Genomic DNA, 26,230 nt, shown 5'->3' on the forward strand with positions numbered 1-26,230 from the left:
TTAAGTTTAATAAAAAAATTTCATGAAATCTATAATTTTTTATGAAATAAAATTTATATATTTGTAAACTACGTAAAAAGTATAAGTCACAATAATTGACAATTCAAAATATTTAAAAGAAATATAAAAATATTATAGTAAAAAGTAGATTTGTTTGCATCTTAAAATCTAAAAGGTGCCATATATTTAAATTGAAACTGAGGTCGGAGGGTATATCATAGAAAGATGATACTTAATCTTTATATTTAATTAATTAATTAGTAGGTACGTAAGAAATATTAGTTGAAAGTATTACATATTTGTTTTCATACGATAATTAATCTGATAGAGCTGAAAAGGAGGTTTTAATTTGGTTTTAAAGAATTTAATTCTGTGTGCTTTTGATGAGCACGTGTGGTGGTATTTCACAAAAGACTCCTACGTTAGGATTGAAAAAAATGGCAGCTCCAATAGTTCAAATTTTAATTTATGCACTAAAATATTTATACAATTAATGAATTAGTCACTTGACTTTTAAATTAATTACAAGTAACATCTGCTATTACAAGTTACAATTCACCCCTTATATATATAATATAGTAATAAAACTTACACGGTCCTTATAACTTTATAATATAGCAAATGAACAAATTCAAACTAGAAAAGTTCATAGGGTGGGTAGAAATGGGTGAAGGTAGTTGGACATACTACTGATTATTAAAGTATATATCTCTTAATCATTTATTTATTTTCTCTAATTAAATTATTTATCGTATTATATTTACCTATATACAATATATGTTAAGAGTGCACAAATTAAAGTACGGTTTAAACCTTATTCTACTGTTTGAGAAGTACACGTTTGTTCCAAATAGGGCAAATCATAAACAATAATTTAATTAAATAATCTTAAAACTATATATGCAGTTTAATCTACATACATTTAACTACTAATTTATACCCGAGGCCCAAGGGTATGTCCTAGTGGTCAATGAAGTGGTTGAGAACCCTAAAATCTCATATTTAAGGAGAGAGAAAAAACACTAGGTGATTCTTCTCATTTGTCCTAACCCTGGTGGATAAAGTTACCTAGTATATGTTGTAGGTGGGAGGTGATAAATATCCTGTGGAATTAGTCGAGGTTCGTGAAAGCTGGTCCAAATACCACGATCATAAAAATATATATATTATATATGTAAAGTTGCAGTTTAGAGAATACTCCCTCGCTTTAGTCTACAATAAACGATTTTTTAAGGTTTTGACACACTCGTTAAGAAAATTAATACTACTACTTAACAATATTGATTTATATGGTTATTGAGTAAAATGCTCAAAATTTAATAAAAGGCTGTAAGATAGTGATTTATGATGGATAGGAAGAAGCTAAGTACATACAAATGTCAAAATTAAGCATAGTAAGTCAAGTGATAGTGGCATTATAATAATAAGATAATGACATAAGAAACTCTAAAATGTTGATTGATGCTTCTATCAATGTCAATATGGTAGCTGTAAAAATGAAGACAAAAAGAATAGCTACTTCTTTCTCAAGTTTTGATACAGAAAATACCGCACCTTTTTATAGGGCATGTTGGCTGGCCCTCCACACAAAAAGATATAATATAATGGATGAGAAAAATCTGCCTCCAGGGTTTAGGTTCCATCCAAGTGATGAAGAACTTATAACATATTATTTGAGTAACAAAGTTTCTGATTTTAGCTTTACTACTAGAGCTATTGTTGATGTTGATCTCAACAAATCTGAGCCTTGGGACCTTCCTGGTAATTCTATACCTAATCTTTGAATTCAATGAAGATATTTTACTTATTTTCTTTCTTGATCTTGATTTTGATCTTTCTTTTCTTTTAATTTGTCTTGATTCAATTGTTCTGCCCAACACATTTTTGATACGAAAGAAACCTTCCACCATAGAGAAGCGATCGAAAGTCCGAGTCCCTTCGATCTCCTCTCCATCTCCTTGTAGGTCGAGCTTCTGTTTCAGCCTTCTCACTTTGTTCGAGCTAAATTACGCGCTCTTACTTGAAATTTTTGAAAGAGATGAACCCGCTAACACTTTTTTTCGAATTGAAAGCCCTAACTAGAAATGAAATTCTGAAACTTCAACAATTCAATTCAGAGCTCTTTGACTGATTCTAATTTTGTTTAATTTTCTAACCATTTTGAAAATCCAACACAAATATCATAATATTTTTGAAAATTTTGAACAATTAACAAGTAGTATATATCTTTTTATATAGTTTCTCATTTTATATCAACATGTAATTGAATGTTGGAATTGAAAAACTTACTAATTCTTTTTTTTAAAAAGCACTCTTTTTAGGTCAAACAAAACAAGAAACGAAATGAAAAGAAAAAAAAAAAAATTAGAAAATGACATTTTTATTTCCCTCTTTTTGCAAAGCTTTGGGCATTCTTACCCACAATATTTACCTTTCAACATGTTTTGAGTTTCTTTGAATAGATTAAAAAGGAAAGTACGAGACATACTGATTAAAACAAAAGGAAAGGTATAACTTACCTATTTCAAAAGTTCTATATTGTACTTATATATAAAAATAATCAATAATTTGTAATCTCTTACAGCCAAAGCCTCAATGGGAGAAAAAGAATGGTACTTCTTTAACCAAAAAGATCGAAAGTACCCAACGGGTCTTCGCACAAACAGAGCTACAGAAGCTGGCTACTGGAAAACAACGGGCAAAGATAAAGAGATTTTTCGCGGTGGAGTCGAGCTTGTTGGGATGAAGAAAACACTTGTTTTCTACAAAGGAAGAGCTCCTAAGGGTGAAAAAACCAATTGGGTTATGCATGAATATAGGCTAGAATCCAACCTTGGATTCAAACCTCCTAAGGTAATTAGCAATTCTATTCTATTAGTACTACATTTTAGGGGGAAAAAAATGAATTTGTAAATGCATTATTAGCGTATTTTAACCGATTATATGGCAATTGTTTACTAGTTTATGCTCTCCAATTTATGTATTTTAATCGATTAAAACGTGCAATACATACCTTTATTAGTTTAAGACTATAACATTCCAAAATTTTCAATATATTTTAGATGCTCAATTACTATAAAGACGAAACGAAAGGAAATGAGCACATTTTTTAAGCGACAAGTTTTGTATCTTGTTTCTTTAATCTCAACTTGAAATATTATTTATTTTTCAAATTGATGTTTGTTTTACAATTTCTACGTCAACTTCAGTTAGGGAATTTGAAATTTAAAAATTAGTTTGAACAATATTTAATTTCAAGTGAAACAACTTCCAACTTTTTAACAATTAAATTGCATGTTCAAATACCTAAACCTTTTTTCAAATATTTTTTTCATTTTTCTTTTATTAAATCATGTAAAATGCTAAAGATATGTCATACCAATGTTGTCGTCTTAATTAATTAATATGATGGTAAGCTCATTTACAAATTCATCAGAACATTAATATCATTAACAATTTTTTTTTGTTTTCAGGAGGAATGGGTAGTTAGTAGGTTGTTTCACAAAAACTCAAGTGTAAAAAAATCAAATGCAACATCATCATCCCAACAATCTGATCAAGTAGAATCTCCTTGTGACACTTACACATTAGCCAAAGAATTTGCAGAATATCATCATCAACCAAATTTCAACCGCGTCCCCGCTCCTCCATCAATTGAAGGTGAGATATTTAACCTACAAAATTACACCAATCAGGGAAATATGAACTTGGATGCTCTTCCATCAGTAAATTCTTTGCTTTTTAGAGCATTACAATTCAGGGGTAACTATAATTATCAACAAAGGGATATTGATCCATCTACCACAATTATTAATACACTTGATTACCCATATAATATTCAATCACAAGATACTATGGGTAATTTTAATCTACTGGAGCCGCCTTCTTCCTCTTTGGCGTTCGATTCTCTTCAACCTCAGCCGCCGGAACAATCATACCAATTGGACTCTACCATTTGGGAGTAACTCGCTCTGAATTAGTTTCAGATTATAAAACTACATCTCAGGATCTTTTGTAATAGAAAAAAGTTACATTTCTAGTAATGATTGACTTGGGAAAAATTCTCAGTCTCTGTATCTTTTATTCAAGTTAGCTCGCAGTTACATTTGTATAAAACAAATGTTGTTCATCTTCTATTCCTAAGATACTTAGAACAAAATTTTAAAGAACTTGGTAAGAAACAACAAAGTTTAAAACTAATAGAGAAAATAGAATTAGAAACAGATTAGAAATAATATAAAAATATTTTTCTCACTGAATGTACAGTGTCTCCTTAAGAAAATTATTCCCCTCAAGTACCCGAGGTTAATGGAATATATCCTCCCAGAATAGAACGATCTTACTCACAGATATATCGGAATCTAAAACCACAGTGTCAACGAACCACTCAACGACAGTAAAGTACACTTAGAATACTAGATTTAGTAGTAGTAGAAGAAGTCCAAGAAAATTCGTTTTAACTAAAATGAGAGGAAATCCCTCAATTTGTAGAAAACAAATGATAGTGTGAAAAGGTTCTTATTGTGCCTTACCGAAAATGTCACAAACCTTTGGAAAAGTCACTATCTTTCGGAAAGGTCACAACATTTCATAAAAGTCACAATTTTTCATAAAAGTTGCAACTTTTCATAAAAGTCACAACTCTTCATAAAAGTCAACAATTTTTCATAAAAGTAACAACTCTTCATAAAAATCTCAACTCTTCATTTTTCATTCACACCTTTTAAAACCCAACAACAAATGTAACTAAGAAATTCATAAGTTGCAAAAAGATAATTACTTACTAAATAGATATTTCAAAATTGGATAAATAGTGAGAAGTTGTGATAAAAGTGGGCAAACTATTCTAAAATGATCATTATTAGGCTGTAGTTATATATAAATCTTATTTTCAAAACACGCTCAATTTATATTTGTGAAAATGATCTTGCTACGCATATTTCAATTAATTTGTTTCTTTTTAATTTGTTGCGGAACAAAACGTAACTAACACTATATTGTTCTAGGTAAAACTTATTTAGAAAATAAAAATCTTCCAATGTTTATTCATGGAGAGACAGTGATATTACTAGTTTTTTTCTTAAAATATAACTAATTTGAGACATTAGAGTGAAAAATTAATGAAGATTACTGAAAATACATTTGATAAAAAATAAAATATAAAACATGAATTTTAAACCATACGCTTTTATAGTCGAGTCTCTCAACAACAATGTTATTGGTTCCAAATCTAAACTTAATCACACATTTGAGATTTAAATAATATTTAGTTGTTATAAACACAAAAATTATCAATATCTCAACTTAATACACTTTATATAAAGAAGAAAAATCTTTTTATAATGAAATATATACTCATATAATATTTTATATAATATTGAAATATTTTATCATAATCTTTAAATCTATTATTAATGGTAATTTTGGAGATATTTCTATTTCTGTTAAGATTATTAATAATTATATCACCCAAAAATAAAGTAATAAATGGATAATTTTACTATGTTGTTGTAAAAGATAATTCTTGATGTTATCAGTTAAAAAAACTGTTATAAAAAGATAAAGTATAACATATAAATCAGTTGGAAAATTTATTTCTCATTTTTGTCGTGAAAATTAGAGCCTTGTTTCACACTTAACGTGATGCATTTTCCTAGCCTATGAATAAGCAATTCTTTGCACAAAATAATTTACGTAACTGTTTTCCGCTAAGCTCTCAGATTTATACTTTTTATCACTTGTTTTGTAACTAAACTCACACTATTATAGATTGTATATTCCAACTCAATCAATTAATCACTCAATTTTCTTCTATAAATTCACCACAAAAATCCACTTAGTTGTGTTTAATCAATCATGAACCATGCACAATTCTATCATCATTCAAACACCAATGATGCCATGGTCATGAGCAGCAACAACAACAACAGTAATAATAACAATAACATATCTTCTCCTTTGAAGATCAATAAAGCCTCTTATCACATCAAAAAATTACCATCTTCTTCCTCATCGTCCTCGTTATACAACGCGGTCGCGGCCACTACCTCAACGACCTTCATCCCTCATCATCAACAACAACGTCAACCGGTTATCATCTACACTCATTCTCCAAAAGTCATCCACACGCATCCGCGTGATTTCAAGGCATTGGTCCAAAAACTCACTGGTCTTTCTCCTGAAGAGGTCTCTTCGCATTCTCATCATCCGCCCCAATCAATGCCTATGCCTCAATATCATCCTAAATCCGAGCCAATAAACGAGGAAATGGATCACGATCATGATCCTATATCGGGTGCTGAAAGCTGTTTTGGAGATCTCCGACTTGGTGATGAAGAAAATAATTATCATCGTACTAATATGACAAATATTAATACTAATACTAATGAGAAATATGATTTATTGATGAATGATGACAATGATTCGGTTGTCACGGATGAAAATAACGGAAGCTCTTGTATAGGAGATAATTCATCAGCTTCTTGTTATGTTCCACCTCCTCCAATTTTTGATCTACCTAATATTAATGATTATAAAGATACTAATAGTGATTTTAGTAATTATAATTACAATAATAATATTAATAATCTTAGTGATTCTCCAAGTTTTTTTGATAATAATTTTGCACCTTTTGATCCTAATCCAATTACTAATTCGTCTGATTATTTTTTCTCAGATCAGCAATTTTGTAACTATACCGATTCTTTATTTTTTATGCCTAGTATGAGAAACTCCTTTTCTTCATCCTCATCAGAAAGTATTAAAGAGCTTCCAGATTTTTGATTTTTCTTTTTTTTTGAGAATTTTCTGATTTAATTTTCCAATTATTTATTCCTATTTTTTTAGTTAAGAAACAAAAAAATTGTTTTTTTTGTTCTTTGCGGAAGAGTCTAAAATTTTGTTTCAATAATGAGATATCGTTTGTATAGCTAAGCTTCATTTGCTTTTATGTTATCAATAAGAGGAAAGGTTACTTTATTCTCTTTGATTATGATGTACGGTGCAAATTCTATTTATTTCTTGTTAATGCAATGTCCCAGTTTGCTATTTAATTCTAGGTAAGATCTGCTTATATTGTATTACTAGTTAACTAATTCGTATTTTGCGTGGTCAATTAAAATTTTATAAATTTTTTGAAATAATTTTTTTAAAAAATATCCATATAAAAAAAATTCAATTGATAAATAAATTTAATTAAATTTTTTATTCTCTTCACAATTGTGCAGTTCTAAAGTATTCAAATATGTTAACAACATTTTTATTAGATATTTAGTTGTATATATACATTCAACATTTTCTTTTATTTTGAGAAATGATAAAAAAATATTATTACTTTATTTGAGTTTGATCTTTAATATAATTATATGATGCGGATCATATTGTGCTTCGCTATTAAAATATTTTTTTTAAAACATCATAATTCATTGCATATATGGTTAAAAGGTTAAGTATTTTACATTCTGTTAAACTAATTTTTTAAAAGTGTATGTGCAAATTGACTTCGTTTGACACCAAAAAAGAACAAAAGAAGACATAATGCAGTTAAGATTATTGCATATTTTTTTTAAACGAGGTGGAAATAATGCTTGTTTGGATTGATTTTTATTTTTTGACTTATAAGTCAAAAGTAATAAGTTAAATTTTTTTTAATTTATGGCTTTTGATTTATTTTTATCACTTTAACTTAAAATCAAGTTCTTCTAAGTACTTTTTAAATTTACCTAAACACTTCAAAAGTGCTTAAAAGCTATTTAGTATAAAAATACTTAAAATAAGTTAATTCAAATAGTTATTATTTCCGTCACTAATACTCATTTTTCTGTGATTTTCATATAAACTAATTTTTTTTAAAAACTAATTGGTTATTTTATCATAAACGTTTTAATTAAAGCTGAACACAATACAAACGAATTACACTATATATTAGAGAGAGATATCATATGCAAGCATTCAAAGAAAAGAAAAACCAAAAAAATGAGGTTGAATTTATCAATATAAAATATAATGCACCGTAAACCATAAAGTATTCGTTAGAAATTATATAGTATACTCGTCCATTGTTGACACTCAATTTTGGCCTAACATTTTCAAAATTCATAACTTTTAAGTTTTATTTATTTAATAGTTTAAAATACATTTTTTATAATTTTAAATAAGTTTATCGATAACTATCTTTATTTGTCAAAATTTAGGATTTTTTTTATCAGTTAATTTTAATTACATTATTTTTTTATCACAACCAGTTGACTACGTTCAAATATTAATTCATTTCGATTAAATCATTAGTTCTGATAAATTACATTTTTTACATGTCATTAGCTACGTTCATTATACTTTTTAATATTCATTTTATTTGTTACATTTATTAATATTAATTTTGATATTTTGCACAGTTTAGAAATTCATTTGAATATGGATAAAATTTCATGCACAAATATTTTTAAAGGCTAATGATTTTGGCGCATGATTTTAAAAGAATAGTACGTACTATACTATATGTAATTTTTTATTTTCTATATAAACAATGACTTATTCATTAGGTCAAAGATGGTGGATAATATTTTGGACATTGAGAGAAACAATTTCAGATAGAAACCTAATCTTTCTCTCATCCTATATGCTCTCATAGCCACCCGTCCCAAAACCACCCTCGTCCCCGGCGAAACGCCAATCCAAAACCCCACTGAAATAGACCAAACACAACAGCCACACAACCTCCGAGAAACCCCAACACAAACAACCTCAAAACCCCACCCCGTCTCCGATCGGAAACAGCCAACAATACCTCATTTCCGGTGAAACCAGACCAGACCCACAACCACCTGAAACACCACCTAACCATACAAACAACAACACAACCACCTGAAACGCCACCAAACCATACAAACAACAACACAACCAGCTGCCACCAAATCCAAACGCCTCTTCGCCGTTTCCGATGAACTCCCGAGAAGCCCACAGTCATGAACCAGATTTCAACAAGACCACGAGCTCCGGCGAAATAACAACCAACAAAATGAGACCAACAACTCTATTTCCGGCGAGGTTCGCTATTCGGTTTACTGTTTCTTTCTTTATTTTTTATTATCATTTTCTATTAAGATTATCGTTATGGTTCGTGGGTGATTTTTTTAAGACAATTGCTTTCCCTCTCATTTATTTAGCTTTATTATATTATCGTATCTTTATAGTAGAGTTATTTGGTATGAGTATTTTTTTTTATCCGGTGATCAAGTTGATTATCCAATAAATCTATTATTAAGTTCATTTAGCTCTAGTGTTATTTAATTTTCACATCTAATTCATGATAAACTCTTTGTTTTTGTTTGTTGATTTAATTTTATTCTAAATTATGATTAATACTTATAACTGCCCTAGTTTTTTTTGTTAGCATTATTGTCATTTGATATTTTAATTCCTAAATTTGTTATATACTTGTTTGGTTGATTTGATTTTGTTCATAATGTTAGGGCATTTTTCTTCTTGGATTTATCTCCTCCAAGAGATTTTATCAAGTATTTTAACTACGTGTTTGTTGGTTTGTTGTTGGCTTATTTTTATTTCATGTTTGGATTGTTGATTTTGTTAGATATAAGAATATGAATGAATTATGTTGTTAGGTGGTTATCATTTGGTCACTAACCACGTTATTGTATATCACTATTAGCTTTGTGTTACTTTGTGTTTGAAAAGAAAAATGTTATGTGAAAATTGGACAATCAAAAAACTCTCCGTCGGTTTTCGAGGCCTTCACATGTTAAAAGACAGAAATTTAGTTTATGTTTATATTTTGTTTGTTAAAATTGGCCAATGAAGAAATTACCGTCAATTTCCAAGGCCTCCCATGTTAATAAGACGAGTTGTTATTATTTGATTCATTTATTTTTTTTGATTCATATATATTTACTAAGTGTCTTTACAAGTACTCCAGAGTCGCTTCTCATTGAAGCCATTCGAATAAAGTTATTATTTCATTCAATTATTATGTATATTGTTAACGATAGGCAAACATTAGGTCCTTTCTCATACTATTTGTTTACTTTATTACTTGTGTATATGACATGTTTATTATAGTTGTATATTGTTTTTTATCTCCTCCTCAATTTGAAAAAAATGAATTCAGTCGGGACCCACAGTCGTGGATTTCGAAGGATGCCTAACACCTTCCCTTCGAAATAACTTGAACCCCTTACCTAGAATCTTGATTTCGTAGATCACTTAATGATTTCCTAGTTTTTCCTAAAATTAGGTAGCGACTCCTTTAAAATTTGTTTATTCTTAAAATTCTTTTAACATTGAATTAATTGATTATTTCTCGAGTCACCGCGACATTTCGCCCTATTTGAATAGAGTATGGATATAAACATCCATCACCTAATTAAAGAAAAAAGTTACATAATAATAAATTTAAAAAATGAAAATAATATCAAGCGAAATGAGAAAAAAAAACATAAAGATAATATACTTGTTAATTTACATAAGAACTTCATAGCCTTTTGCAAACTTTGAGTGAAATAGATACAAAAACTTTTTCATCACTTGATTGACATATTTGATTCCTCCAAATGTATTACTACCATTCTGATTTTCCTACTCAAAGAATCATTTTTCTTAACTTAATTTTTATACACATATATAGGTTGTTTGTAACTTTTTTATTTCATTTAATTATTATTTATTACAGAGATGTTTAATGCATAGTAAGACGTGGCAGATCAGTTATCAACTTTTGGGCTTCTTCTATTTAGGTAAAGGGTGGTTATGGTTCTCCTTTATTTTGATAATAAGAAGATGAAAAAAAAATAGTAAGAAAAGCATCAACATAATAAACACTTCCATGAGCAGCAATCACCATTCAATAGTCTTAATATAATTTTTTAAGAATCAAAGTATCAACACAATAAACACTAAAAACATGACAACTTAAAATGTCAATGTGTGCATTTCAACAAAAGCTTATAATATCTCTATTTATAGGATTACAATATAATCCAGAATACCAAATTATATCATTAATATGACTGTTAATTATTTTAAAGGTTTTTCATAATAAAAAAGTTATGGGAGTAATAAAAATAAAGACCATTAAGTTTAACGTTTAAAAAAACTTAAAACGACTTAGCAATTTGACACTGAGCTTTTGATATAAAATTTGCATTACTTAAAACTCTTGTCAATTTCTTACAATAAAATTCAAGTAATAAAAAATAACCACTCTTAGATAGCTTTAAAGAAGAGGTTGGAGGTTAGCTCCTTAACTTCAAATGGTATTTATCCAACGTCGTGAAAGTGTCACCTTTCAAGAGTAGAAGGAAGCGGAATAAGCGCTCTTATATAAGTTCATTTCTGATTCACTTCTTCCCATTCATTCCGAGTCGCCAAGGGGCAGAAGCCTTTCTTCTGATTTCTTTGCAAGCATTACGGAAGATTACGACTTGCATATAAATAAAAAAGAAAAATAATTATACCTTTCCGCCAATAATCTTGCGGGACCTTGTTTAAATTTTCTCACTAAATTGCCAGATTAAAATTCGATCAGTTTATCAAATATCATGGAGAAGATGATATTTCCCAATCAAAAAAAGACACATGCTAGAAAACAATTAAATTTCATATAAGTAAAAAAGCTGAAAACAATATATAAGCTATAAAATGCTATTTTATTAAGTTACAATAAAATTTGTGATTCTTGGTCAAAAAGATGAGCAAGTTTCGCCTAGTTAATCCCTAAGCTCAACTATACATATAAATTTGATTATTTCATTTGTAACAAAAAATTCTAATTCCTCTATTTATAGGACATAATATGAAATACCAAAAGATATCATCAATATGACTGTGAATATGAATTAGGAGTACTTATGATTATCAAAATTAAAGTCATGGGAGTAATGGAAATAAAGACAATTAAGTTTTTATATTAAATAATATGAATAAGTGGAGTAGTAATTGACACATTCATTTTTGTACAATAATAATTATAAAATAAAAAATAAAAAAAAAATAAGAAAAAAGATAAATAGAATCCTTGGGCAAAGAGAGGTACCACATCACTTTTCTTTTATATAGCTTTATAATATATATAGATTGGAAATTGAGATATGCGCACAAAATGTAGGCTAGACAAGTAATACACTTACACCAACCCAATCGTGAAAAAATATTGCGACTATTAGTGCAAGTGGTAAGAAATATTGATGTCGAGTCAAGTTGAAGCTGTCATTTTTATTTTCATAACAGGAAAAAGTACACCACAAAACCAAGCAATTTGCCCCTCATCAAAGGAAAGCATAAGCAAAATAGAAACCTTTGTAACTAATCGCTTAATAAACTACAAGTAATTCTTTACTCATTATGATAACGCCAATGCTGGAATAGCTCAGTTGGTTAGAGCGTGTGGCTGTTAACCACAAGGTCGGAGGTTCAACCCCTCCTTCTAGCGTTTAAATTTTCCTTTTTTCTCGTAGTCACATATGTATCATTTCTTCTACTATTTTTTTTTCTCTATTTGATTTAAGGTGAATATTTCAAAAATTCAATATTTAGTTGCTTGTTATATAAGATTTCTTGAACTCAATAGATATGCACAATGGTACATAATATATAATTTAATGCAAATATCGAGTGAAAAATATATATTCTTGATATGGTTTTTAATGATATATTTAGATCAACAATGATATCAAATCGTCTAAAATTACAAGTTACAATGGGGAAAATTGGATCAACCGAGAACACGTTATTCAAGACATGACTGAAAATTACAAAATATTCAACAGTAATGTTAAGTCGCATTAGAATTAATTAATCACTTCAAACATGCCTGCATGATTGAAGTTCAAATTCACAAGTTAAACTTTTAAACTTCATATATCCGAATATGACATTTTGCTTGTCAAAGTCAATTCAAACCTACATATCTGATTTTGCATTTGAATGACATCCAACTCTAGACATAACATAAGTATCTAAAATTAACATAACTTTAACGATAGATTTAGAGATAATTGATGATAAGAAATTGCTTTATGGTTGACAATCATTGATTAAAATGCGTACTTCTTGTAATTGTCGTTGTCTTGTGTGAATTAGACACAATGTTAATTTTGTTTAAAAATTGAATATTCTCGTAAATTATTCTATTTCAAAAAAGTATGCATTCCAAACCTTCATTACTTAAAGATGGTTCCAATTTTTGTTGAAAATTAATCCTGCCAATAAAACTAATCATCTCTTCACATACATTGCACTTCTATCAGCTCCACTCATCAGCCTTGACAACTGTTCAAATAATGACTAAAATTTAAATGTTGATGATATTAAAACTTTTTAACATATGTAAAACTGGCTATTCATGCAAATTGTAACCATTTCACAAGTTCTTAAACCCAATGGGCCGTTATTCAATCAACTAAATCCAGCCCATTATAAAATGTACAACAGCCTCATCTTTTATACTCCTCAAAACCCTAAAGCTTTTCTTCTTACTTCCGCAAACAAAGCTTTTGGCTCTCACACAAACATCAGCTCTGTAGTAGCCTCTCACTAGCAGGTACTTTCTTCTCTTCAGGTTTTACGGCAAAATTCGATCTTTTAGCATTATTTCTCTTAGCTTGAAGAAAATGATTAGTACTATTTCTTTAGCTTTGTGTTATTGATTATTTGTAAAAGCATGAAATAGATGAAATTAAGGGAGGTTTTTTTGTTGATTTCGAAGAAAGATGACGTTTTTCCTCAACCCCTTTTGAGATTAGCGATTGGGTTGATTTTTTTTTTAATGGAAAGACCATTGTGTTGATATTAAATGTGGTTGAAATGAGGATTTATATAGCTGGGCCAATTTGTTTGGAATTGAGGCGTAGATTATGAATGATTGATATGCTGTTTTATAGTAGAACTAAGAAAAAAATATTTGCTGTGTTGAGTTGTATATTCAGAAAAAATGAATCTTTGCTTATTTGGACTGGCTTTTGCTGATGCTATTTATTTGGACTTGTCCTTAGTTTCTGTTTTGATTGGTTCAGTGAACAGATCTGTGAAGATGTACACGTCGAAGCAAAAGATTCACAAAGATAAAGATGCTGAACCTTCTGAGTTTGAAGTGTCTGTTGCACAGGTTATGTTTTGTTCTTACTTGATGACATTTGTTATTTAAAACCTGAATAGTTCATTGGATAAATGTTTAAAGGAAGGCATTAAATTGTTTCTGAACAGGCTTTCTTTGATTTGGAAAACACCAACCAAGAGCTGAAAAGTGAATTGAAGGACCTATACATCAATTCAGCAACGTATGTGTGCTGTATTCTATGTTTTACTGTATTTAATGGCTTTGATTCTATATTGTAGGTAGTATGTATTTTTGCACATTGTAATATTTGCCTCTGTGTCATGGCTATTGCAGTCAAATTGATGTGTCAGGAAACAGGAAGGCTGTTGTTATCCATGTTCCCTACAGACTGAGGAAAGCTTTCCGCAAGGTTCATGTTCGCCTTGTTAGGGAGTTGGAGAAGAAATTCAGTGGCAAGGTAGCTATTACATTGTTTCTGTAATTTTTGTCTTTAACATTGCCTTAGAGAATTTCGGAAGAATTTGGTATCTATCATTTAATCTGAAATGCATACTATATTAGTTCATCCATGGTTATTGAAGTTAGTGGTGTTCTCTAATAGAATCATTCTTCATAATTCTCATTATTAGTTTATGAATTGATTCCTTCAAGGCGCTGCACTTTTGGTTTCTACAATGTTTTCCTGAGTTGTAATTTGGCTAATTGAGATTACCTTTTGGTATTGGCATTTTGGAATTCACATACTTTGGTTTAGTCCTATAGTGGTATTGACATATTTTTCTATTTCTTGCTTCCCCTCCTTTTTTGATTTATATCTGTGGTGCTATTCTGATAATAGCATCATAATTTTCTAAATAGTCTTAATGGAGCGCAACCTTCCTAATCGTATTCAGCTGGTCATGTAATCATGGCAAAAATATTCCAGGCCTTATTCATATTTACTGTATATTATTTGCACTGCTTGTAGGCCCCAATTACCTGTTCAATGTTTTAATATGTAGTACTTAATAGAGTAAATATTTGATTAGATGGCCTCCCCTTTGTTAGGAAAACAATGAGGGCAAATGTTTCCTATTCTGAAGCTTTAAATGTTACATTGTATTTGCATTAATTTATTGGGGTAACTATTCTTGTTTTGTTTTACCATGTAGTGTGGGGGCTTCCTTGCCTTTGATTAAATTTTGATTTTTGTAGGATGTGATCTTTATTGCCACCAGGAGGATAGTGAGACCTCCTAAGAGAGGTTCAGCTGCTCAACGACCCCGCACCAGAACTCTTACATCTGTTCATGATGCCATATTGGAGGATTTGGTTGTCCCTGCGGAGATTGTTGGGAAGCGTACTAGGTATCGCGTTGATGGCTCCAAGATAATGAAGGTAACGTTGTGATGCACCATAGTTATCTGTATCTTCCTGCTTAAATGTTTACTGCTACAATCAAGTGGAATAGTCTTTAGGGTGAAATAACAGTACTGCTTGTACATTTTTCACAAATGTCAGAACTAATAACTGTGTGGTTTTCTTTATTATATCATTTTTAAGTGAGAACTTGTGTTATCTTTACCTTTAAAAGTGCAGCAAGCTCTATTCTTGTTTTCCTGACTTGTTTCTTATCACTTTTTTGGGTATAGGTGTACTTGGACCCCAAGGAACGAAACAACACAGAGTATAAGTTGGAGACCTTTTCAGCAGTTTACAGAAAGCTTTCAGGCAAAGATGTTGTGTTTGAGTACCCCATCACTGAGGCTTAAGTTAATGTAATGCATGTCCTCGTCTATTTGATGTGAAACTACACATTAGCGGTTCCTCCTTTGAAATTTTGGCAGTTCCATTTTGTTTTAGAATGCAGGGAACTATGTGAAATTCGTATCAATTTTAAGTTAAAACCATGTTGCTATGTCATAGATTTCGAGTTTGTTTATTGAAACTTGGTTTCATTTTCTCTCTCTCTCGCTCCCTCCCCCTCCTTTATTTAGGTAATTGTCAATGTCTATTTGGTGTTTGCTTTTGAGATGTCTGCACAAGATTGATTTATCAACCCATTCTGGTTATCTGTTACCAAAAAGATCATCAAACTTGTGTTCCTGGTGAAAGTTTTTTGTGTGATTACTGATTGCAAGATCAGCAAAGGCAGAACAAAAGATATTGTTAGTTGTGTTGTTGGCACTATACTGCTATCCCTTGTTATAAATATATTCCATCCCCTGTCAAAAGGATGCCTACTTGGTTTATAGTCCACTATAATGCCTATTGTATGCAACCCATTTACCTTCACAAGGTAGGGGTAAGGTTGCATTATTCCTAGACCCATCTTGTGAGATTGTATTGGTAATGTTGGTTTTCTTGTTCAGGAACAAACAACTATTACTTTCCAGATGTCCATAAGTGAATCAATCAAACAATTTTTGAAGGTTCAACTTTATCATAGTACTATCTCCTGAGTACTGCCTCTCTGAGTTTCCTTTTCTACTATTGTCTTCCTCTTAAGGAACAGTGCCATCAGAAATTGGTTAATACATATTCTCTTCTTCTCAAATTACATTGTACTCTATTGAGAATTTGAGATACCCTATCATGGAACGATTCCAGTTTTGTTTTCTGCTAAATCAAATGACCTTAGTTCTTGACGATTCCTCGACTAGAATAGCAATATATCAAATGAAAATTTAGTTTCTTTTGTGCAGAGTGCGGAGGGAAAAACAGGACTTAAGGATGGATGCAAACAATTGTGAAATATGCAATTGGTGTAGGAAATGGATTTGATTAAAATGTACATCATACAAGAAACAATAAGTCAATCCAGTAAGTTTTACAGTTTTGAGCACAACGCTTTAAGTACTCCTTTACAATGCAACTTTAAGTAACATAAATCGTCTGCTTAGTTGACTGGGAAACCCACTATATGGACAATTGTTGATAAATGGTTTCAGCAGAATCATGTACACAGAGGAAAGTTCAACCATAGAGGACTGAATTGTTAACCTCAACGACGACAAGTTATTAGCAGATCCAGATTATTTTTAGTAGCTCTCTAACACCTTCAATCCTGAAAAGGTTGAATTCCTGTAGGGGGGGAGGTGAGGGTGGGGGCATGGCTGTGTAAATACAGCTTTCACTAGAGCAAGAATGTGCCTAAAATGAAACTGTTAAGACCTTTGTTGATGCATATGAATCATCACATCCCAATTGGACAAATTGTTCTATTTCCTATGAAAGTGAAAGTGAAAATGAAGGTATATAGTACAATTAATCTACAATTCTTAAAACACTGAAGAAGAAAATATTCCAAAAAAACCTACCAAAGAAGTCATCTAAGCATAATTTTCGACATTGTGCCCAAAGCCTGTATAAATAAAGAATAAATGAATAAGATTTGCCTTGTAGATGGTTGGAAAACATCAAAGGATGGAACTAAACTTTTCGATGGGATCAGACTCTTCAAGCATGGAAGCTGCCTGGAAACAATCAGCAGCATCAGCTACCCGTCCATCGTCTCTATGAACCAATCCCAAGTGGTACCAAGCTACACGATTGGTAGGTTCAATCCTCAATGCATCTGAGAGTAATGCTTTTGCCAATGGCAACATCCCCGGGTCCATTTTAGTCAATAAAGAACCAAGCAAGATCTTACACTGCACATGATTAGGCTCTACTAATAGTGCATTAATATAAGCTGACAACGCTTTGTCATTTTCTCCCTGTCTTTCAAACATCATTCCTGAAACAGATTGACATAGAAAAATCAGCAGAAGTAATATCCTACTTATCTTATTCTCTCCCATTAAGAAGGAAGCTCTTAGGTATCAATGACAAAAACTATTGTACATGCAAGCAGCCCTATCACACCTCTTATGTTGGTAATTTTTTATCAGTACTAGACTACTGGTCCAATAGTTACAATCTATCCACCATAACCACAATACAGAGGAATTTGTTTGGCGAAATTAGCTCTCTTTTAAATGTCAGCTCTTTGCTGACAATGACGTCTGAAAACCAGAAAAATTGTCATCATTTTCCTAGAAATGAGAAACACAACTACAAGTAACCTAAAAAGTCTATTAAAAACAAAAGTTTCTTCACCCTCCTTGTTTTCAAACTTTAGTTCCAGCGCATTCTTACTCTTTGCAAAACTTTGATGGCACAATGGAATATGGATGCCATACACCAGGTTCAGTCTTTAAAAGAAAACTAATTAAGATTTTGCTTATAGCAACATTTACTCAAATTTTCAGCAACTTCATTGATACCATAGTTTGTTAAGTTCTACACCCTTTCCCAAGAAAGAAGAAACAACACAACTATTTATAACAACTGTCTAAATTCCAAAATAGTGGGGTCGGTTAACTGAATTCTCAATATCTATCTCATTCCAATACTATAAAAGGTTTGCTAAGTAGAGATTCTCTACATTTTTGTGGACATATTAAATCTTTAAACAAAGTAAAAAGACTTCTTATAAATACCGGTTTTGTTAATAGCTTGGTAAAGGCCCTTTGTGCACTTCGACTCGATAATTGTTGCTTTAGTACAGGCGTCAAGACGCTAACGCAAGTGCACCTTCACCAATACTTTCTGTCTTTAAGGAAGAAACAACATATCTTTTGTCCAAATAATTGTTGTTTGTGTCTATAGTTAATTTTTCTTGCATTACATTTCCATTTTTTAATTTATTCTTCATTGGCGGTTTTCTTTGCTAAAGCCCACACTTTAATTAAGCTTTGCACTTTCTTTGGGTTTTTTACTTTTGACTACTTTGGTAAATAACAGACCTAGTATAAGTGTACAAACACGACTAAGCCTTAATCCTATTAACTAGTTAGTTGGTATCAACCTATATGAATCTTTGCTTCCCAAAAAAGGCAGAAGAACTAAATGTAAAAGTACCTATAATCTTTCCTGTGTTTCAAACCCTTAAGATTTTATATCTCTTTGGAACTCTTGTATTAGGATCAAGTGTGCATCAAAACTAGTAATTCAGAAAATTCTCAGATACCAGCTACAAAAACATTGATGGGACGCAGATGCTAAAGGAGGAGGAAGACAAACATGCTCGAACTTCACAAGGTACAAAGTAGAGAAGCACCATGCACTATCTGAACTGCTATTACTACTACTATAACTAAAAATACAATTATATAAATCTTTACACTACTTTCCATGACTAAATAAGGAATCTAATGTTATGTAGATCTCAGTATCTCACAAGAAACATAGTCTTAAAAACATATGGAAGTCTGAAGTTCCCAGTCTAACAGGTTATCTCCCAGGTCATATAAGGTGCAAAGAAAGAAAAAGCTACATTTTAATTCAAATGTATACGAGCAATTCTATACTTTATCTGAACCCACCAAAGATGAGCAGATTTGCATTGATGAGGTAATTTTCCAAGTCCTGTAAACAACCACTGTTTTCAGTCTTTAGTTGCAACTCACCTACTCTTACTTATTCTAAATTTAATATCGAGTAAAGAAAACGAGGGAAGAAAGTCAATAATTTTTTTAAAAAAACAACAGTTGGATCAGTCATTGTGAGTTAAGTTAATAATCTTGCCTTCTGTATACAAAGTGTCTGCTGAGTACTCGATAAGACCTCTAGCTTTCTCCAAACATGTCTCTGCATCCTTAAAATGTGAAAGGCTAGAGTACAAGTCTGCCAGTCCATGCCAAACTTCATATTCATTTACCTTATCTTCCTCCACCTGTAATAGACAAATACAAAAAGAAAATAATTCAATGAAGTCAGAACTAGAAGCATCGTATGAATGGCAAAGCATATTCTGTTGTTTCACGATTGAAGCTAAAAAGTTTTCAGTGGTAAGGTACCAAAGTGAGTTACAGAATTACGACAGGCAAACATAAACGGGTTTTATACTGGAATATGCATTTTTCTCTTCATTTGTAAGACCATTAGAATAAATATTAGAAAGGAATCTGCACACATTCAATCTCATTTTTTGATAACATAAGGAAATCATGATGGAGCTGAAATTAAGTGTACTGAAATACAGAATAGTATCTATAAAGCAAGGAATTGGGCAGACGAGCCCATTCATTCTTTCATACATTAGTTCCATTCACCCCTCCTTTTTCCCTTTCCATCACTCATTACAAAAAAATCACTCAAAAGTCTCAAACCACAGTACCAACATGCACCTTAATAGACCCAAATACAACGACCTTTTTACTGCAGATATGAACATCAAAGTCATAATTTACAAATGTTCAACCAATTTAATGGTAAATGGTAACACTCATCTATCTGTAGCATGTTAATCTAACAAGAGACGGTGGATTCTAGTGTGTAATGATGTTGGATCGCAAAAAAACAATTAGTCTTTACGGCAAGAAAAGCTAAAGGATGTTCATGAGAAAATCATGTCATGGTGGAAAAGATCACAGTGGATATGATGACAACCATTAGACAAGTTTAGCATTGGAAGATGGTCTCAGTACTGGCTTTTCATGGATTTTAACCCTCTGTTTATGGTTCTGATGATGTCTGCTAAGGTGGCTGAAACTGGAATATGACTTACGAGCCAGTGTTGTTGGTAACTGTGGTCATTAATGACTTTTCAAGGTTGTCATACTGATGAAACACTTCTAGTGTCGAGTGAAAGTAATCCCAATGGAGAAACCAGTAGTGGGTGGTCACATATGGCATAGAAGGGAGGAGACAATCTTTGGTTTGAAAAGATTTTATTGATTGGTGGAAACTTTTTTTTGTGTGACAGAATTGTGCTGCTTCTGGGTTCTGGCTAACAAGAGAGTCAGGACCAAGTAAATGCTTTAATGAGTTCTTTAATTTTGGGGAGACTGGAGGAGTGGAAGTGGAGTCAAGAATTGGTTTTGAAGTTGAAGCTATTGAATTCAGAATCGGAATCTCATTGAGAAGTGGTTACTTCTATCCCAGTTCTCAGTTCCAAATGCAGACTACTAGGGGCACAAGGGGGTGGGAAGTGAAAAGGAAAATCTGAGACACATATGTTTCCACTAAAGTTACTAGATATACAATCTAACCTGAGGCGCATTTCTGAATGGTCCAAAAGATTTTCTTTGAGCTTGAACCAATGAAAGGAGATGACGATAAGGTTCAACGGCGTCGATGTACCGTGACTGGGATGTTTTAAGCTTAGCTTTCATTCTTAGCAAAGGTCCTTGATCCCACTTTGTAGTCTCATCAAAAGCCGCATCAGTAACTACTTCAGCCTCCGAATAGCGATGTTGAGCAGAAAGAACTAAAGCAAGCAGTCTCCAACCTCTTAGAGTAGATCCTCCCGTTGCATCAACATACTTTCTCGCATATTGCAAAGCTGCATCCAGATTACGGTGCTCTGCATATTGAACGCCTAACTCAAACATCAAATCTGAATTTTCATGCTCTAAAGCCATTGCACCATCTAAAGATTTTAAAGCCTCAGATTGAAGTTGTGATCTCTCAAAGTCGGAGGTTGCAACTTTCGCCTGCTTGCCCAAACAAAGACCTAACACGCGGAGACCAACACCTTTCAAGTGTTCATTTGAACCCTCTGCATTAGTTATCGCCCTCTGTGCATACTTCACTCCCTCAGCTGCAAGAAAGACATCCTCAGAACAAATTCTAGAAGCCAACACCAATGAGAGAACGTCATCTGGCTCTTCATGTTTATGCAGAGACTTCCGCAGCAGACTTAAGGCATTTTTGTTCTGTCCAGCCGCAAAATAACAAAGTGCTAAAGATCGCCAACGATCAATCCGGTTAAGTACCCCTGGCATTACTTCTTCAAGTTGCTTAGCTAAAACAGAGGTTTGGCCGCATACAGACAGAGCAAATGTAAGGTGCTCTAAAACTGAAGGGTCCCATTTGATCTTACCAAGGTAAACTTTTCTCATCAGAATCATTAACAGCAGTATTGCTTCTTCTAAATTGTTCCTAGGTACATAAGAACCGTCAATTTGCACAGCTAAGCTTGGTGGGCAAACCTCAACCCCACTATAAAGTAGAAACACAGCAAAAGCTTTTTGAATCCTGGCACAGCAGTCATTATCGAGATTCCATTGGCTTAAGAGGGCACGGCGATAGGCAGACATTGCTTCAGAATAGGAACCAGCTTGCTTCCATAGCTCTGGAAGGAGCTCAACAGCATGGCTCACAGTTTCTTGCAGCTTATTCTCCACCAGTACATCAGGTATGCCACTATCGAATATCTTCTCTACGGCATCAAGCACACTTAGACATTCATGAGCAGCATCTACAAATTCCCAATTAAAGAAACATCTGTAAATGATCAAATCAAAGAAATACCAAATTTTTCATTACTTTATAAAAACTATTGAAAGTGCCTTCTACCAGTCAGTCTCCCAAGCTTTTGCAGGGACTTCGCTTTCAAATATATGGCCTCAAGGACCAGACCAGCAGCATGCTGTGAGACACCTGGCACAGACTCAATGCTTTTAGTGCGGCCCTTTTTAGAAGGTTGTTTCTCAGTAACAGAAGGCTGCATCCTCTGTATGGCTGCTTGAAGATCAATACCATCAAACACCCTAAGAGCACCTTCCACATTTCCTCTTTGATATTCCAATCTTCCAAGAAGAGCTCGTGCTTCCTGCGATCAAAATTATAATCCATCAGCAAACACATACCTTCAGATCTTTAAGTTTATGTTGATGAAAATCAAGAGCGGAAGGGATAAACTGATAAAGGAAGAAGAAACAGACATTTATAAACTATTACAACTTAAAGAGCTTTCAGGGAAATAAGATAAAATACATTCATTGACTAGTGTTCGAATTTACATGCAAATTAAACCAAAATCCAAAGTATAAACATACATAAAATCCTGTCAAAACAAAAGAAGGTTTGCTCCACTTCCTTGGTTTCTTTTTCTAGACAAGAAACCAATACCAGTTCAGCTTATTCAATTGAAGTTTGTAAATCCTATAATGCAGAATAGTTGTTGAACATAAACTTTCACCAGAAATATATAAGCATCACCAAAAGACAACAGATCAGAAAGCTCACAACTCACAGAAACTTTTAGTAACGCACTATGCCTATAATAGATGGAAACCATACAACATATGAGAGCAGAAAGGACCAGATATATGGGAATTTTCAAGAATCTGTCATTTGAAGTCCAAAGGATTAAAGTGACAGAATCTCAAACTCGTCATCAATGGCTTCCTTCAAACATTTTAGCCACCAAAAAAATAATTCTGCCGGCGATCATGAATTTAATCAAAGAGAGCAGTCAATCCAAACTTTTACTTCTTTACTTATCACTATGAGTTTGTATAAGCTCTAAGCTTTATAGCTGCATAAATGAAAATTCAATAGGAATGCAAAGAACAAACATAAACTTTGACAATCACTCACCTCAAAATTGAGGGACAAACCTTCACGCAATGCAGATTCAGCCTCTTGAATGTTTCCCTCATCAAGCTTTGCTTCAACAACATTTGTTTGCATGCAAATCCCATTTGCACAAACTTGCCTAACTGATCGATCAACATCAGCCTGCCCTAATTCTGGTGATTCATTTCCAGACATCTCTGGCCCCACTTTCTATGCTCACTACAATTTTTAAAAAAAGAAAACATCATTAACCATTAAATTTGATCCCTTAGCTTTAATAGCATCAAGAAAATGGTTAATCCCTTTGCCCCATTTCATTCTTGATGTTAATATGCACAACAAACTTCAAATTTACCAACCCATTAGGTGAAAAAGATTCAACATTATTAAAAAAAACACTATATAATGGGGAAAAACCGTTTTTGAATCAGAATCCTAAGAATTTATAAAAATCAAACAGTAAGAGGCGCATAAAAAATGAATCTTGAAAATAAAAACAACTGAGAATTCATAATACAATATATAAGAATCAAGAATTCGAGAAAATGGGAATGGGTATTACCTCAAAATGTTGTTGATTTTAGTGGCAGATAAATGGTTAATTGTTTAAAACAACGAAATGGGTGAAAAAATTTCTGGATCAAGAAAGAGAGAGAAAGAGAGAGAGAGAGGAGAAGAAGAATTTTGGTGACAGCGTTTTGACTTATTACTCGGAATATCCTATGAAAAGAAAAAACAACAACAAAACAAGACAAGTACTCACGGTTCAGGTTTTATATTGCTCCATTTTGGGAATTTTAGAGTTACCGCCGGCGAGATTAATTTTGAAACTACTAGTATTTTTTATCCTCTAATTTTATGTATCATTTCATTTTATTTTATTTTTATTTTTTATAATCCTGATGTTCGAGCAACTTACCTATCAAAGTTAAATATATGATAGATATTACATGTATTTTACTTCTATTGAAATTTAAATTTGATACGTGTATAGCCTTATTTTATTGATTACTAGACAATGTATATATTAATTTATATATATTTAAATAATAAACTAAGGTAAGATTAGAGTAGATGTAAAAAAAAGATGCAGTTCTTAAGAATCAAATCTCGGATGTCATGGTACATTTTGAATGCCTTGGATCATTGAGCTAATATTTTGTATTTATTCATGGGATTTATGCATTTTCCCCCATTGACCATTGATGACCTATTACATACCATTACTTATCCAAAATTCACTATTTAGTAGCAGATGTGTGTAATAGGTCACCATATTAGTTTAAATGTGTAACTGACTTTTCGAGACAAATTCGGAGATGAATTTATGTCTTTTTCCTTTTAAATTTATATGTGTACATAGACACAATTTTTTTTTAAATAACATGTCATGATCTTTTTTTATTTTTGGTCATTTAATCTAAGATTCACTAACATAAAAACCTATTAAAGAAATACTCTTTACAAGAATTGCTTTTTATTTTTTAAGATTTGAAACTAAAATCTCTTGTTAGGCGAAGAGATTTCATTTATTCTACCGTAACACTTATTATTTTTGGCGAAATTTTTAGCAATTGCCTTTTATGAAATAGTTATTTAGTAAATAATTATTTTTTTAAGAAAAAGAAAAAATCTCTTACCATTTGGCATTTAAGGACCTTTTTAGACATCTACTTAAAAAGTTTCTTTAAGCAAACTGAATTCTTATGGTAAGTTATTACAAATGGACAATAATATTTTATCAAATAAAATTGAGCAATATATAAGTAAGCATAGAAGAGTGATAGACTCAAATATAAAACATAGTAATTCTTTCTAAATTAAAGGTATATTTGTAAACCTTTTTAAAATGAGGATAAAGTCTAAATAATAACCCAAAAAAGGGAAATGTGTGTAAGTCAACCTTACTTTTGTATTTGTACTACATAGAATTAGAGCTGTCAATATGGGCTAGCCCACCCCATCCGGGCTAACCCATACAGGCTTTGACATTTTACGGGCCGGGCCAGGCCAGGCTAGCCCATTTTTGGTGTGGGCCAGAAAATGGTCGGCCCAACCCACAAGTACGTGGGCTACAGGCTTGCCGGGCCAGCCCACTTTATTAAAAGTTATATATTTTTTTAAATTTAAAAATATTATCATAAATATCGACAAAACAATATTACATGGTGTTATTGTTACTACTTGTTAATCAAATCCACAAATAAAATTATCTTTATAATATTTATTAAGTTTTTTTTCAAGTAAAAGTATAAATATCTAAATAGAAATATTAACCTAACTGTTTTGCAATGATCACAATAAAACACAAAAAATATGACAATATTCCAACCATAAAAATGTAAAAAATAAACTCCTTAAAAAATCATGAAACTTATGGCGTATCTAACACTTCATGAAACCTATGGCGTATCTAACACTTCATGATCATCTTCATCAAGCATATCTGAATCAACTTGTGGGAAGGTTGTCTTAACATCTTCATTTTCATCTGCAATTTATATGCGGTTTCAATTAGTTAAATATTAAAAAATAACTAAATTGAGAATTATAATATTTAAATGTACACAAAAATATATTACCAGTTTGAGAAAAACCATGTAACCAGTTTCGAGTAGCAACAAGTGTTTGGACATTTTCATGGTGGATGCAACTTCTATACTTAGTGATTTCCTAAAAAACTTTAAATAGATTTTGAGTTTGGATCTCTTTAATTTTAAATTTTAATATTATATTATATTTTTTAATTAATTTGTATTAGCCCACGGGCCGGCCCTACCTATATTTCTCAAGCCCCACAAATCAACAGACTTATTCAGGCCGGGCTAAAAA

General features: G+C 31.7%; 4 protein-coding genes and 1 non-coding gene across 8 annotated transcripts in view; 4 read left to right on the forward strand and 1 right to left on the reverse strand.

Annotated features, from left to right (window-relative positions):
• The first annotated feature begins 1,600 nt into the window (after positions 1 to 1,600).
• Positions 1,601 to 4,067, forward strand: LOC102590983 (NAC domain-containing protein 100-like). The gene is made up of 3 exons (XM_006365359.2): positions 1,601 to 1,761; positions 2,585 to 2,853; positions 3,474 to 4,067. The coding sequence occupies exons 1-3, from the start codon at positions 1,605 to 1,607 to the stop codon at positions 3,963 to 3,965; spliced, it is 918 nt and encodes a 305-aa protein (XP_006365421.1). The 5' UTR covers positions 1,601 to 1,604; the 3' UTR covers positions 3,966 to 4,067.
• A 1,834-nt stretch (positions 4,068 to 5,901) lies between these two features.
• LOC107058575 (VQ motif-containing protein 20) lies at positions 5,902 to 6,783 on the forward strand. The gene has a single exon (XM_015304421.1). The coding sequence runs from the start codon at positions 5,902 to 5,904 to the stop codon at positions 6,781 to 6,783; it is 882 nt and encodes a 293-aa protein (XP_015159907.1).
• A 5,585-nt stretch (positions 6,784 to 12,368) lies between these two features.
• TRNAN-GUU (transfer RNA asparagine (anticodon GUU)) lies at positions 12,369 to 12,442 on the forward strand. The gene has a single exon. It is a non-coding gene; the product is annotated as a tRNA-Asn (tRNA).
• Positions 12,443 to 13,450: 1,008 nt separating this feature from the next.
• LOC102577530 (ribosomal protein S7-like protein) lies at positions 13,451 to 16,013 on the forward strand. 3 transcript variants are annotated; one of them, NM_001288180.1, is given in 7 exon segments: positions 13,478 to 13,552; positions 14,025 to 14,116; positions 14,215 to 14,288; positions 14,402 to 14,525; positions 15,263 to 15,445; positions 15,700 to 15,817; positions 15,820 to 16,011. In NM_001288180.1, coding segments are annotated over 5 exon segments (574 nt in total). In that variant the 5' UTR covers positions 13,478 to 13,552; positions 14,025 to 14,041; the 3' UTR covers positions 15,820 to 16,011.
• Positions 16,014 to 17,201: 1,188 nt separating this feature from the next.
• The window catches only part of LOC102583512 (tetratricopeptide repeat protein 7A), a 12,393-nt gene continuing 3,364 nt past the window's right edge, over positions 17,202 to 26,230 (reverse strand). The window contains exons 1-6 of one of the 2 annotated variants that reach the window (XM_006365336.2): positions 23,961 to 24,218; positions 23,420 to 23,617; positions 22,394 to 22,649; positions 21,085 to 22,295; positions 19,619 to 19,766; positions 17,202 to 17,786 (exon numbers count right to left, since the gene is read on the reverse strand). In XM_006365336.2, the coding sequence (XP_006365398.1) occupies positions 17,467 to 17,786; positions 19,619 to 19,766; positions 21,085 to 22,295; positions 22,394 to 22,649; positions 23,420 to 23,593 (2,109 nt within the window). In that variant the 5' untranslated portion in view covers positions 23,594 to 23,617; positions 23,961 to 24,218 and the 3' untranslated portion in view covers positions 17,202 to 17,466. Of the gene's footprint in view, positions 17,787 to 19,618; positions 19,767 to 21,084; positions 22,296 to 22,393; positions 22,650 to 23,419; positions 23,618 to 23,960; positions 24,219 to 26,230 lie in introns of those variants that run through there. The other variant, XM_015304425.1, reaches the window with a different exon arrangement.

This window comes from Solanum tuberosum, unplaced genomic scaffold (assembly GCF_000226075.1).
Source record: "Solanum tuberosum cultivar DM 1-3 516 R44 unplaced genomic scaffold, SolTub_3.0 scf00550, whole genome shotgun sequence".
NCBI lineage: Eukaryota > Viridiplantae > Streptophyta > Magnoliopsida > Solanales > Solanaceae > Solanum > Solanum tuberosum.